The sequence below is a fragment of the Palaemon carinicauda genome, chromosome 31 (assembly GCF_036898095.1).
Source record: "Palaemon carinicauda isolate YSFRI2023 chromosome 31, ASM3689809v2, whole genome shotgun sequence".
Taxonomy (NCBI): Eukaryota; Metazoa; Arthropoda; class Malacostraca; order Decapoda; family Palaemonidae; genus Palaemon; species Palaemon carinicauda.
In genome coordinates, this window is record NC_090755.1 from 9,043,307 (window position 1) to 9,058,516 (window position 15,210).

At 40.4% G+C, this 15,210-nt stretch overlaps 1 protein-coding gene across 2 annotated transcripts in view; it reads right to left on the bottom strand.

The window, feature by feature from the left end:
* Positions 1-214: 214 nt before the first annotated feature.
* hyx (cell division cycle 73 hyrax) overlaps positions 215-15,210 on the bottom strand; it is an 81,881-nt gene continuing 66,885 nt past the window's right edge. The window contains exons 8-12 of one of the 2 annotated variants that reach the window (XM_068354792.1): positions 15,061-15,176; positions 14,214-14,443; positions 13,235-13,376; positions 12,325-12,401; positions 215-360 (exon numbers count right to left, since the gene is read on the bottom strand). In XM_068354792.1, the coding sequence (XP_068210893.1) occupies positions 12,365-12,401; positions 13,235-13,376; positions 14,214-14,443; positions 15,061-15,176 (525 nt within the window). In that variant the 3' untranslated portion in view covers positions 215-360; positions 12,325-12,364. Of the gene's footprint in view, positions 361-12,276; positions 12,402-13,234; positions 13,377-14,213; positions 14,444-15,060; positions 15,177-15,210 lie in introns of those variants that run through there. The other variant, XM_068354791.1, reaches the window with a different exon arrangement.

Sequence of the window (15,210 nt, forward strand, 5' to 3'; positions counted from 1 at the left end):
CCAACTGTTCGATAATCATTTGATGTACTGGATTTTTAACTTTATTAACTTCAACTAGTGGAAACCTGTTCAGAAATTTTAGAACATAATTACTGTATTTTTCACAAAACTCAAACCAGAGAAACTTATTCAACAGATAAGCATAAAATTCTACTAAACTTACAGCATAAAAGTTAAAACATAAAACTTCAAAAGCCACAAGAAATTTTTGCTATAGAACAACTGTAGTGTAAATCTAGCCCTACCTTCATTCAAGGGAGTTTTTAAAGCAAGGTTACCCCTTATGTAGACTGTATTCCACTATAAACACTACAGGCCACACTAAGGTTGTCTTACATCTATATTACAGGATACACAGATCTGTTAAAAAAATATGGAGGCAAAATTTTAAAAAAAAATTCATGACTTCTTTGACAAAGATTAAGTAACAAGAATATCTGTGTAATATATCAAAATGGGCAAATAAAAAGAAATAAAAATAACTTAACCCTGTTCTTTAAAAATTCTAATTAAATAAAGTTAATAAGAAGGACTTTTGACACTCACTCACTCAGTGTCGAGGAGGAAAGGAACAAGATCAAAATTCACAGTAGTGCCCTAGAACTGATTAAGTGGATCAACTATGCTTGCTATTACTGTACTTACATTATTATTACTATTTTTTATTTGTATTACTCTACTCCTTTTTTACCCTATTCTTAGTTATTCCGAGCAGCTGTTCTCAAGATTTAACATCATTATCCAAATTGGAATCGTAATCAGAAAAAAGGAATGTTACAAGCCCAACAGGGAAAATAACTCGATAAGAAAAATTAATTACTGCACAAAAGTAAAAGAAAAAGCCATATATGAGAAATAACAAAAAACAAATGAGTAACCACTTTAAAAACATGAAGTGAGACTTATTTGAGTCAACAAAAATCATTTGCATCAAGTTTGAAATTCTAAAACTCCAGTCACTCAACTATTACATGATTGGGAAGATCACTGATTAATTAAGATGAATTTGGAACTAGATTTCAAGAGAACTTTAAACTTGACCTCCTTAGAAGATATCCAAGAAAAGGTGAAATCAATTCTAGTGTTGCTAGAGGTCTAATCCTAATGGTACCTGGAAATATGTCATAGAGACAGACTTATTGACTTTGTATTTTATAGAAGGCAGAAACCTCTTCATTAGGATGTCACTCCCGGGGAAGGTGGAAGGCTTTTCACAAGGCATCAGATTGACAAGCCTACCAGTTTATGAGACTTCAGATAGACAAGACTATCAGCATGAAGCTAGTTTGATATGTCAAAAGGCCAAAGAAGCAGTTGGAGGCAACTGAATTACACTATCCAAAGAACACAGCATTCACCTAGTCCTTCCTTAAAAAGAGAAGACCATGAAAGTTAAAATGAGGGAATAGTTTAAACTGCCAGGGTCCCCTTCTCAACATTGTTGCATTCACAGGGAAACCCAGATCTCTTGGAGGTCCCTATCAAGGTCTACTACCTAAACTTTTTACCAAGGCAAGGAGAAAAAATGTCATCAGCACAAATGTCACAGCAAGGAACCAAAAGTCAGAAAATGCATTCTTGAATTCAGCGTGATCTGTGCTGTCTTTACTCCTAGATTAAGCAGAAGTATTAAACATGACAAAACTAGTGCTAGATGTAAGGGAGCAGACTCCTGTTTGTGCTAATACTATTAAGGCTGGGAGCTGACCCAATGGGAGAGGGTTTGACTCTCCCCATAGGCAATTGAATGAGTGAATGTCACAAAGGACAATTTCTGAAGAGATGGACTAGTAGAAACTTAGGTATATGTTCAAAAACATGACTGTGAACGTCTCATACTAATTAAAAAAAACTCAAATGGTCAATAGTCAAAAAGAAGAAAGCACTGGCTCCTTGCTCTACATTAATTCAGAGGAATTGCATATGCATAGTCAACATCTGAATTTCTCTCATAAAAAAGACCACAAGAGGCAACAAAGTACAACTCCACATAACCAGACAACCAATTATAAGCATGCTTGCAAACAAAGTTGTCTGGCCTCCTTACAGAACATAGATTCTATGAACAAGAATAATTGTCATTGCACGCCATAGAGATGGAGTGGCACTCATGAGACCTCTTCTTAAGTTACCTACCATACAAGGACAAAGAACAAAACAGGTGAGGAAGTAATGCTTGAAGACATAACAGGAAATCAAAGAGAATGGTACTGCTTTTTTACTATGCCTCTCACTCTACTCTTTGCCTACAGATGCACACATCGCAGTTAAGGAAGGAGCCGAGAATAAATCTGAACAGCAAAAAAAAAGCAAATGGGAAGCCTTTGGAACAAACAAAAATCCTCAAATTAATGTAAAGAAAGGTTTTCCTGATAGACCGAGGGACAGCCACAGACTTCAACAACTCCCAGGCATCACTTCAAATACTTTACTGTACCTAGAACAAGTCCAGCATTACAAGAACTGGAGTAAGACATACCAAAAACTGACCAATGAGCATACTGGGGATAACCTCCACTAGCAAACATCTTATAAGGAATTAAGTCCAGGAGGATTGACTACAGGGAACGCAGTCTAACCTAGACTGTTACGTAAAGGGAGACAGGTCATGAATAGTCCCTAAGGAAGTAAAGGTTACACAGAGACCGAAACATACAAGAGACATCAGAGAGAAGGAAGTTATTATCTCCCAGTGAAACCAAAGGAGTCTTCTTGGCCTTAATTTGGCTTAGACCCAAAATTCTGCTTCTAGAAAGTTAACTCCTAATTGTGAAAAGTTGTCGTCTGCAAAAGACCTTTGGTTTCACTGGTACTTACCTTTTCCTTTCATATTACAGTATAAGTTGTAAGGTTTAAAATGGGTCCAATCCACCTCTTCTCCTCTGGGTAAGGAACCAGCCTGTATTTACCACCTATAGAGGTAGTAGTGTAATTTTCTTAATATCAAGACTATCATATTTTGACCTTGAATGATGAAAGCCACAGTAGGTGTCTAAACTAAAATATTCCTGAATACAGTAACCAGAGTCAAAAATGCTTAACTAAAAGACACAATTATCACTTTACTCTCTTTAAAAAAGCTATAATGTATATACGATTGTGAGCTTGAGAAGCTAGTTATACTGCTACTACTTAACACTTCCCTCTTTGGAAAAGCTTCTGTTGGGTGGTATTGCTTGTGGACACTACAAGATATCAAAGGTTCTTTGTAGCCTTCACCCCACTGCTCACTGGTGCAATGCTTTCTGCTGGTTATTGTTCTCCAATTTCCTTTATTCTACTCCTACCGAGCTATGTCCCGACTTAAGATTTCCGTTTTAATTTTTAGTTCTCATTTAACCCTTTTACCCCCAGGCTACAGGTATTTGGAAATTTCCAACCCTTAACCCCCAAGGGTTATTTTTTATTCAAGCACATTTTGCAGTATATATTTTTAAAATTGCTCTAACAGCCTTAATTTTTGTCATAGAGAGGTCAGGTTGGTCTCATTCTCTTGGAAAATGCCTGAATTTACTCAAAAAATTATCAAAAAAAAAAATTAAAAAAAATTGTAAATAGCATTTTTTGCAGGGACGTACCGGTACGTCCATGGGGGTGAAGGGATGTGTTTTGTGAAACGTACCAGTACGTCCTTTGGGGGTAAAAGGGTTAAGAGCAAATAATTCAGGATGAGAACTGCATGTAGGAGGGTGATATTACTTTTGAATATTACACCTCAACAATTTTCTGGCAGAACCTACTACAGCCTCCATGCCTTGAAATACAACTTAAAAGGGAAGGTTCAAATGGCTAAACACTTTTCAAAGAGCATATTACAATACCCTCATAGATTATGCCAACATTTCTTTTGCAATTGTACACCAAAAACCTACCTGATTATCATGAATGGTAGTCCTTTCAAGAAAATAGGTTTCTCACCTGGAAACTGACATTCATTTGAAAACCTAAGTAGGTCGAGGACAGTGGCTCCTCAACATCAAGGTCTTTGCATTTTCTTCAATTGCACAAAAATATCTGCTTATTGACAGTATTATTTGAAAAAAAACTAAAAACAAAGATAAAATGTAAAACTATAAAAAAAAAAATCCCAGAAGAAACAATATCTGCTTTTACCAGAATACCTCTTTCACAATTCAAAATTCTCAGGTTAGCTACAACTCTTGTAAACTCTACTTCAGCGACTAGTTATGCCATGTTAGTAATACAGCTATATCTAAAAAAAAAAAATATTCATTCAATAAAAGGAGCCACTTACTAGTAAAAAATGACAAGGGTAACAATATACTGCACAGAAACTAAACGAATCTTAGTCCCTCTATATTCTAGTAAATCAACTCGTGTAGAAAGTCCTTAATAAACCATACAGTATTAATTGTTGACTCAGATTCCACAACCTTCAAGCACTCTCACATAACCCTAAATAATTGCGGCAAAATGGATACTGTAACAAAACTATGTCTATGTCAAATTAATCTTTTGGAAATCAAGAGTAAGGACTTTACTTTACATCTAGTTTCACTTAATTAAATTATTTTTAAGTTCAAGATTTTCAAACATGACACTTTCAAATCAAGCTTAAATATCTACATTAGACTTTCCTGATATAGTAAAAAAACAGGTGAAAAAAATTATGTCAACTTAAAATTTTTCCACGATCAGTGTTCAAATTTTATTTGTCCTCTACACTAAGTTCACTTGAAAGTCTATTTATGTTGGATGTAACATCTAACAAAATTTCAATATTCTCAGATTTACTTTTACTCTTCTGGTAATACACATCACATGCTTTGAATCATTAAACTATAACCCTACAGTAAACCATTCCAGAATACTTCTGGCCTATAGCTAACATTTCTCATTGCTAATGAAAGTGTTCTTTACAAAACACTTAGCTATGAATTCTCAGTCAATGTTATGTGATCAACAATAAAATCTTTAGAATTTGCCATAAAACTAATTCAAACCTATTTTGGTATCAACAGCCCTAGATAGATCTCCAATTATTCACAAAAACCTAAAATAATATACTCCTAAAAGTAAGGACACATCATCCGCGATTAGGTTAAAAAAAGAACAAGAAGTTTCGATGTTTACTATAGTACCAATAACCATTTTACCCCCGGGCTATTAGGAACTTTCCAACCCTTAACCCCCAGGGTTTTTTTTATTTCAAGCACATTTTGAAATATATATTTTTTAAATTGCTCTAACAGCCTTAATTTTTGTCATAGAGAAGTCAGGTTGGAAAATGCCTGAAGTTTCTCATAAAGTTATCAAAAATGACAAACTTATAAGAGAATTTGTATTTTTCTAACATACAAACACAAATTCTTTACTATAGGAGATATTCTAGCACGAGCTGGAAAATACGGCAGAAAACCTTAACAAGGTCGTTAACGACCGGGCCGGTAGTTATCCCCCTGATGGGGGTGGGGGACTGCCGGCCGGTAGCTACAGAGTACCTTCAATCGGATTCTAGCTAGGACTATATTAGGAGGCGGTGACGGAGGGAAGACTTGAGTAAAGAATTCGGGTTTGTATGTTAGGAAAAATGCAAACTCTGTTATAAGTTTGCAATTTGTTCCTACACTAAATACAAACCCTCATTATTTACTATAGGAGACTTAATCTTGAGGTCAGGGTGGACAAAGGGTTCTGTACTCCTAGAGAAGATAGTCCTCTATTAATGAACAATCTCCCATTAACTTTCTCTGTAGATCCCCCAAATCCAGCATGACTGAAGGTTTGTAAATACGTAGAAACCAAAGTTTCAGCATGAAGAGGGTCGGGAGCGATACCAGGACCCTTTCATACCAAGGGTTACCCTAACCTTGAAAAGGGGAACCCTCGTGACTACGAGTATAACTTATACCCTGTGATAGGAGTCAGATAAGTTTCATACCATATTTCCATTGATGAGTCCAGCCGAAACTGGTCACAGACTAGGATACCCAGATGGGAGGAAGAAGAAAGAGCAGAAGGTAGATGGATGTTCTTCTAAAACCTAGTGTAACTCAGAATCCTTGATCAATGGCTACTGTCCCCTGAAAGGGCGTAAAGGTAGTTACATCACCTGCTGACCTGCCACAATAGGTCCTATAGAAAAGGTGTTTAGAGACCTATGTGTCACATCTGATAAATAGTGAGAGGTGAATGTAGATTGGCACTTCCAGACTCCAGCTCTTAAGACTTGGGAGACTGAGAAATTCTTCTTAAATGCCAGCGAGGCAGCCACTCCCTTAACTTGATAGGCTTTGGGTTGAGCTGCCTCAGAGTCTCCGTGAATGGCTCTTGCAATAACTTTCTTGAGCCAGAAAGAGATGGTGTTGCGAGAGATTCTCTTCTTAACCTTGTTGGTACTGAGGAAGAGATGACGGAGACGTGGTCTGAAAGGTCTGGTGCGTTTCAGGTATTTCCTTAATGCCCTGACCGGGCACAGTAGCAATTTGTCAGTATCCTGAGTTGCCCTATTGAGGCTTGAAAATTGAAATTCTCTAAACCTCTCATCGGCAGATGAAGGATTCTGGTTTTGGCCACAAAGCCTGGCACGAAGCTGAGAGAGACTTCCCCCATCCTCTAGTATGGGTGACTTCGTAGGATAGACCGTGAAGTTCACTAACCCTTTTTGCCGAGGCTAGCGCTACTAGGAAGACGGTCTTAAGGGCAAGGAAGAAATCAGAGGCCCTATTTAAGGGCTCATACGGAGGTCCCTTTAAGGAGCGTAAGACCAGGGACACGTCCCAGGGTGGTGGTCTAATCTCCACTGGGGGGCAAGATCTCTCAAAACCACGAATCAACAAGGAGATCTCTTCTGAGGTAGAAAGGTCAACTCCTCTCAATCTGCAGATGAGGCTTAAGGCTGAACGATAGCCCTTAATTGCCGAGATTGACAGGAGTTTCTCCTCCTTGAGGTAAACTAGGAAGTTTGCGACTAAAGGAAGAGAGGGATCGAGTGGAGACACGTTTCGCCCTCTACACCAAGCTACAAACACTCTCCATTTTGCTTGGTAGAGGTTTGTGGAAGATTTGCGCAGGTGCCTGGACGTGTTCCGCCACTTTTCCTGAAAAGCCTCTGCTTCTGAGGAGAGACTGGACAGCCTCCAGGCGTGAAGTTTCAGGAAGGGAATTCTCCCGTGGGGGATACCACTGTGTGGCTGCGTCAACAAACGGGGTTCTGGAGGCAGGAACCTCGGCACTTGAACCAGCAGGGAAAGGAGATCTGCGTACCACTCTCTGCTTGGCCAAGCCGGAGCTATTTGTGTTAGCTTGCAGTCCCGTGAGATCCTGAGCTTGTTGATCACCTTTCTGAGCAGGCAAAAGGGAGGGAAGGCATAGGCGTCCAGGTTGTCCCAGGAGTGTTGGAGGGCATCCTGGATCGCTGCCTGATGGTCTGGAACTGGGGACCCGTAGCGGGGAAGCTTCGCATTCAGAGGTGGCGAACACATCTATTGTGGGTAAACCCCACAAAGCTATTACTGTCTTCGCTACTCGAGGATCCAAAGACCATTCTCCACTCAGCACTTGGTGATGCCTGCTCAGCTGATCTGCCACGATGTTTCTCCGGCCCGGAATAAACCTGGCCGAAAGGGAAATCTTGTGGCTTTCTGCCCACTGGCAGATCTGGACTGCCAACAGACAGAGGTCTCTTGCCAGAGTACCCCCTTGCTTGTTGATGTACGAGACGGCTGTGGAGTTGTCACTCATCAGAACCACCTCTCGTCCGTGTAGATCTTCTACAAAGAATTTTAGGCCTTTCCAGGCAGCTGATAATTCTAGGTGGTTTATACGGAGAGACCTCTATCTGAGACCAAACTCCTGATGCTAATTTGGGGCCTAGGTGGGAACCCCATCCCCGTAGCGACGCGTCCGAAAAGAGTTTTAATTTCGGACTCGGGTTTTGAAGGGGAATACCCTTTTGGGTGTTCTTGGTCGACCACCAATGAAGATCTTGTAGCACCAGACTTGGAACCTCCACTGCCAAGAATGGGGAGTCTGACTTTTGAGACCAATGGGTCTTCAGATGCCATTGGAGACTTCTCATTCTCGATCTCCCGCCTGGAACCAGTTTTTCCAGAGAGGCAAGATGGCCCAGAAGACACTGCCACGACTTGGCTGAAGGTGGTAGTGGAGATAAGAGATGGGTGATGGACTGATCCAGTCTCCGAAGCCTGTCTTCCGACGGAAACACTCTCCCTGCCTGGCTGTTGATGGACATACCCAGATAGTTTAAGACTTGGGTCGCAGTTAAGCAAGACTTCTCTGCATTTACAAGGATCCCCAGATCCTTGCCAAGATTCAGAAGTCTTCTCAGATGATCCAGAGCTAGCTCCTTGGACGAGACCAGGAGAAGCCAATCGTCCAGATATCTTAGCAGACGAATTCCATGTTTGTGCGCCCACGAAGATACGAGTTCGAAGATCTTCGTAAAGACCTGTGGGGCGGTCGAGAGGCCGAAGCACAGGACTTTGAACTCGAAGATTCGACCCTGAGCCAGAAAGCGTAGTAATTTCCGAGAAGTGCGATGGATTGGCACTTGGAAATAAGCATCTCTCAAGTGTACAGAAGCCATGAAGTCTCCTGGACGTACTGCTTGGGTCATGGAGGCCGCTGTCTCCATTTTGAATGGAGTCTGCTTCACGAACTGGTTCAGAGTCGAAAGATCTATCACTGGTCTCCAACCCCCCGAGGCTTTCTCTACCACAAAGAGGCGACTGAAAAACCCTGGAGAAGAGTTGGAGACCTCTTGAATGGCGTCTTTTAGACGCATGCTCTGTATCTCCCGAGCTAGGGCTTGCTGTTTCCCTGGATCCCGAGGGACCTGGGAGGACGAGATCGGGGGAGGAATTAGAGGAGGAGGAGAGTCTATAATGGTAATGCGATATCCCCAACGAAGCACCCTTATGGTCCATTGCATGGCCCACATAGCTTTCCACCTCCTCCAACTCCCCTGCAGGCACCCCACTACGCAATGCGAGGGGGGAGACGAGACCCTATTTTTGTCTAGGGTTCCTCCCTCTGCCTTTAGCCTTGGGAGGAGCAGACTTTCCTCTGCCCATAGGTTTGGGTGTAAAAGAGCGGCGGCTGAGGTTCTTGGCTGGCAGTGGAGTTGCGATTGTTGCCTTGGGTTGTGGAGTTGGCTGCTGTTGCATTGGACGAAAGGAAGCAGCCTTTTGCATTGCAGTGTCCTGCGTCTCCTTCCTCCAAGTCTCTAGGGTAGAGGAGACTGCTTGTCTAGAGAAGAGGAGAGGTTGTAGAAGATCAGAGTTCCTCAAATCCGATCTCTCAGATTTACCAATGCTCCCATGCAATCTGGAGACTACCGGTTCCCTTCTTTTGAGAATCCAGTTGCCCCACATCGTTGCGGCTATAGCCGTTAGAAAGTCCATTGGAATTCTGGTTTGAGAGGTACTCATGACTTGCAAGGTAGCCCACTGTCTAGTGTCAGAGGAGAAGGATTATCGTCTCTGACCTTGTAAAAGCGCCTTTGCCTCGAGAAAGGAAACTGCAGCAGTTTGTGGGATCCTTGAGACCTCAAGGAATTAGTTTCCCCTGAGACCGCCTGCGAGACCTTCCTCAGACGGCCTGCAGTGTGAATAGACCAGGGAAGTTCGATTCTGGTCTTAGGGTTTGGTGGAGGACGACATAGTCTGTCTAAAGCTGGAGCGTCGGTATGACGAGGCGACAGGTGTAAATCTCCGAGACCCGAGATATTACACATCGTTCTTAGAGCCCTCAGATAGGCAGACTGTAAATCTTTTGATGGTTGTTCCTCCGAGGAATCCTCAGGTCGCGCTAATTCCTCGTGAGGGAGGGCGGTCGAAGCCCGAATGTCTGAAGGTAATGGCGAGGTAACATACTCCATTGCCGACAATCCAAAGGAAGGCTGAGCGCTGGTTGATGGCACCGCGCGCACAGGATCCTGCCTGGAAGTTGCAGGTTTAGGCGAAGGCGACCGAACTAACGGTACTGTCTCAATAAGAGAATGTGTTGATCGGCGGCCTGGCCTTTCTCCTCTGTTCTCAGCCGAAGAAAAGGGCTGAACCCCTGCGTCTTCTTCCGAAGTTCTCGCGAAGCCCATATTTTGTAATTCATTAGAAAGTACGGGAATGGGTACTGTTCTGTCTAAAACGCGAGGGCGCGGTGAATAACCTCGCGCGGATATGTTCGGAGACTTGCGCGCTCGGAAGTTTGACGCACGGGAGTGCTCTGTCTCTGATGATACTAAGCGACGGCGAGAAGAAGTGTTCTCTCTCGTTTCCCCAGCGCGAACTGAGCTCCTCGTGAATAAATGTGAAGGAGAGGAATCGCGCTCAGAGTGTTCTCTTTGCTTGGTTGCGCTCTGGGCACTATCAGATTTAACCTCGCCCCGACGGGAGCGCTTATTGCGCTTGAGAGAACTGTCTCGTGAAGAAGAGCGCAAACGTCTTGTAGAGCTCTTCTTCTTATAGCGCCTAGATGATTCCCGGCAAGAGGAAGACGATCGCGAAGCAGAGCGATAGCACGAAGAAGCATTCCTCCTATGTTTGTGACGAGAGCGCTTATCACTTCTCGTCGAGACATTACGTGACGAGATAGAAGGCGAGGAAGAACGAGAACGATGACGTCTCTTCCTATGTCGCCTCTCTCTCCGATGAGAACGTCTTGGCGAAGGAGAGCGAGCTCTCCTTTTCCTTTTCTCACTCTCTTTCTCCTATCCTCTAAGGACGAGGAGGAAGAGGAGGAGGAGGAGGAGGAGGAGGAGGAGGAGGAGGAGGAGGAGGAGGAGGTATCGTGATGATTACACTTGCGACGTTGTTTCGTAGTAACGCAAGCGAGGGGCTAGGTAGGCTACGCAGGAGCTGACGTTATTACCTCCGCTGACACTTCAGCGGCCGCCAATTGAGCTGACGGGATATCGGCAAGGTCCGGAACTCCCGAGGGTTCCAAAACAGAAGGGACCTGAGGTAAAACTGTGCCTGCGAGGAACTGGTTCCACACCTCCACCGAAGGAGAACCAGGAAGTCCAAGGGCAGGCCATACCGCTCGCACGTTATCTGGAAGAGAAGCAGTAATAGAATTATTTTCGATGACGGAAGAAACTATCCCATTGGGGGGGGTAACTTGATACTCCTGCCCCGGGGTAATGGGTGCGAAGTCAATGGTGCTGCTCTTCCTTGATTTCCCCCTGGAGGAAGGAGGCAAGGAAGAGTCTGAAGGAAGAGATCGAGAGGCCGAAGAAGAGGCCCGAGACTCCTTACCTTTCGACGGCGAACCTGGAGGTAATAAATCCTTTTTGAATTTCTTCTTCTTCCTCTTCATGAACTTATCCCACTGCGTAGGCGACCATTCCTTACATACTTGGCAGGGGGAGCCTTCAGCACACCTATGACCTCGGCATGAAGGGCATAGGAAATGAGGGTCTACCTCCGGTGGTGACATAAATGTGCCACAAGATTTCGGGGGAATCCTGGGGGATAACTACCGGCCCGGTCGTTAACGACCTTGTTAAGGTTTTCTGCCGTATTTTCCAGCTCGCGCTAGAATATCTCCTATAGTAAAGAATGAGGGTTTGTATTTAGTGTAGGAACAAATATGTAAAATAAAATGTAAATAGCAGTTTTTTGCAAGGACGCACTGGTACGTCCATGGGGGTAAAGGGATGAGTTTTATGAAACGTACCGGTACGTCCATTGGAGGTAAAAGGGTTAAAATAAGTCTATCATTACTGGTATCCTAATGCTATTGAATAATCATCCATTTCCTTCACGAGTAAAAACTACTGTGCAAAGAAAAAAAGGAAGCATACATTACAAAAAATCAACAAAATGTATAGAAAAAATAACCAAGAGATAGACAGGTTAAATTTACTTTTTCACACCATGCTTGTTAAGTATTCTTTCTAAATACAATGCTACACCAGGTATTTGTCATTTTGGATAGAGAAATGCGATTTCCCATTAAATTTATATTTCTTATCTGGAAATACAAACTTAAGAAATACTAAGTGACAGATGGGTTACATCATTACAATTGAGGCCTTAAACTAAATCACTTCTATATTAGATACTATATTAAAAAAAATATATATATATACATTCACACTATAATCCAATTTCCAAGACTCCAGTGAACATATAACTACATCTGTCATAACAACGAAAGGAATATATCAACGGCACCAACACACCAGAGTCTCGTCAACTATCAAGAGTCATATAGCGGGAAGTATCACTACAGTTGAAGAGTCTATTGTAACCATTACTAGTTACCATAAAGTGACAAAAAAAAAAAAAAAAATTTTCTTTTTCAAATATACTGAAATTTAATAGCAAACAACAAATTTACCTTCGTAGGTAAGAACTCTTTGGGAACAGCTAGAGAAAGACTACCACCTTAAATGAGACTTGTTGAAAATTATGAACCTGCAAAAGAGAAAAGACAATGTTTTAGTTATAGCACAGATACAAAAATAAACTAAAATACTTTTAAAATTAAACGGTATTTTAAAGCCTTCTGAATAAAGAGAATGGGGCAAGGAAACACTGTTTGGTTAAATTTATATTCACCCCCTGGTTAAGAGTACAGGATCTACATAAATTATCATCATGAACAACAGAAACCATTATGTTATTCAGACCCAAATCAAAATATATTACACCGTAAAACCAAATGAATAAAAGATAATGGGACATTGCGTATTATCCCGAATAAATAAATTAAACATTAACAGCGATCACTGCTCTTCAAGCTATCTTTACCCCTTAAAAATATTTGAACATAATGAGGAGTGTATATAGGAAGTATTCCCAGAAAACTGAACACCCACATAAAATCCTTTTTAAACAATTAAATAAAGACTACCGAGAGCTTCAATCTATGCTAAAAGCACAAGAGCATATAATAAATAAATGGGTAAGTAAAAATATCCAAATTGTGACTTGCATTTACAGTATATCATTAAAAATATATCTACTTGCCACACTTTCTCATCATTCTAAGGCCCTATAACTTTTTTTCTAATACAGTATATACATAAACTCCATATCCTTGTATTAAGAAGTATACTAAAAACTGTAGGTCCTTCATAAAAACACAAATCAAAGATGACCATAGAATCCTTAATGTGTGTGAAATGGAGAGGAAATTTGATATAAATGAAAATAGGAAGGTATATTCAGTCAAATACACCGCATAGGTAGATAAGTATTACATCAATAAAAACATTACCTACTTCTATGAAAAACTCTTCACTCACCTATCAAGTTTTTCCCAAAACTCCAAGAACCTAGCTCTGTCTAAATGTCTACGAACACGGCTGAGATTCAATACGTGAACGGCCCAATTTGCTATGTTGGTATCTACCTTCATTTCTTCGTATTTTACGTGGAAGCCACAAACTGGAAACAAAGATAATTCATAAGTAATGAAAGAAAATATCAGGTACTGCATACAGTAAAGAATATATTTGTAGAATGTACAATAATGTATACATTTAACTTCGAGCTTGTTATAAAGGAGTGAAACAGAGCTAGACAACATGTTTCTACCCTGATCCAAATTTAGAAAGGTTTAAGCAATTCACTATTACAGTAGCATTTGCATTTTTTGCTGTACAAGACACCACAATGATGGGCAATGAATGCATTTTAGAATTTGCAGAATAGCAAACTTCCTTTCCTTATTGATTAATCTCATTTTATCAAAGCATCTGATACTAATTCATTCATATTTAAATCAGCATAAAACTCCAATAAGCCTAGCTATTAATATAGAAACCATCAGATAAGTTTAGGCTTAAGATAATAATCAAAGGCATCAAAATACTCTCCCACAAAATAATTGCAAGGTCCTTACAGACTGCTTGAGGGTACACTTGGGCTGGCTCTTTCTATCTAGTTTCTCTTCCTCTTTTTTTTAAACTTTTTATAGATCTAATTCAATGTTGTTAATTATATTCAAATGTTTTATTTTAATTGTTATTACTTTTCTTGCAGTTTATTTATTTCCTTGTTTCCTTTCCTCACTAGGCTATTTTTCCCTGATGAAGCCCTTTGGCTTATAGCAACACTCTTTTCCAACTAGGGTTGTAGCTTACATAGTAGTAATAATAATAATAATAATAATAATAATAATAATAATAATAATAATAACTGAAATTCTAATGAGCATAAATGTAATCAAACTCAAAAGACAAGACTAAACATAGTATGGTATAAAACTACCTTCATACTTACTTCTATTAAAAATCTCAACGGGATTTCCATCGTTAGGCCAGCCTTTGAACTGCCAGGCAGGGCCCATTGCAAATACAGCTACTACACGATCCCAGTCGCTGTAACTTAACTTGGAAGGGTTGTCGGTAATACGGTAAGGGACAGTCAACCCTCCATCTTTAATTCGTTGGATGAGCATCTCGCTCTCTCGCTTTGTACCTTGGGCTCGTTTCTCTTCATTTGTGACAAACCTGTAAAAAAGTTTTCAATGAGACTTAGCTTATTTCATTACTTTGGCTGTACCATATTATCATCTATTCTTAACTTTCTATTTTTTTTTCAATGTTATGAGAAACACTTCAAGCTAAAAAGCAAAGTATCATAAGATAAAAAACATGGCAAGTACAGTACATTTATTAGAAAAAATTAATCATCTTAGAACATTTGAGAATAAAAGGTACGCAAATAAAAGTTTGTTCAGTTTAAGTCTTATATATATTCACGATTTACCTATACCTTTTTATTTTCTTAAATAGATAGGTCAGTTATAGATTGAGCTTAACAAATGTAATTTTCTTAATCCATTGCTTTTTCTTTATCTAAATTCATACACTAAATAAATACGGGTTGATAAATAAACCCTACATATATACAATTACATTTTCAACCCATTGGTATATATAGGCTTCAACTTCAAGTTTACATTTCACTTGGGAATATGATTACACTGGCTTTTAAGCACTTTCATAATCTAGAAGGAAGCTAGTTACAATTACCAGGTCGTTTAACTACAAACACAGGACTTTCAATTCTCTTTAGGTTAACTGGAAGATGGCAAGTAAACAAAAACATGAGAGAAACCACTTACTTCATATCTTGTAGTAAGTCCTTGACATTTAACATTGTGATGAGTGATGTAGGAGAATTTGGAACAATGATAATAGGCGTTCTGGATACTTTCTTGGCCTGTTGACCCGGAACAGGCTGAAAATGATAAGATTTGAAACATTACTTAATG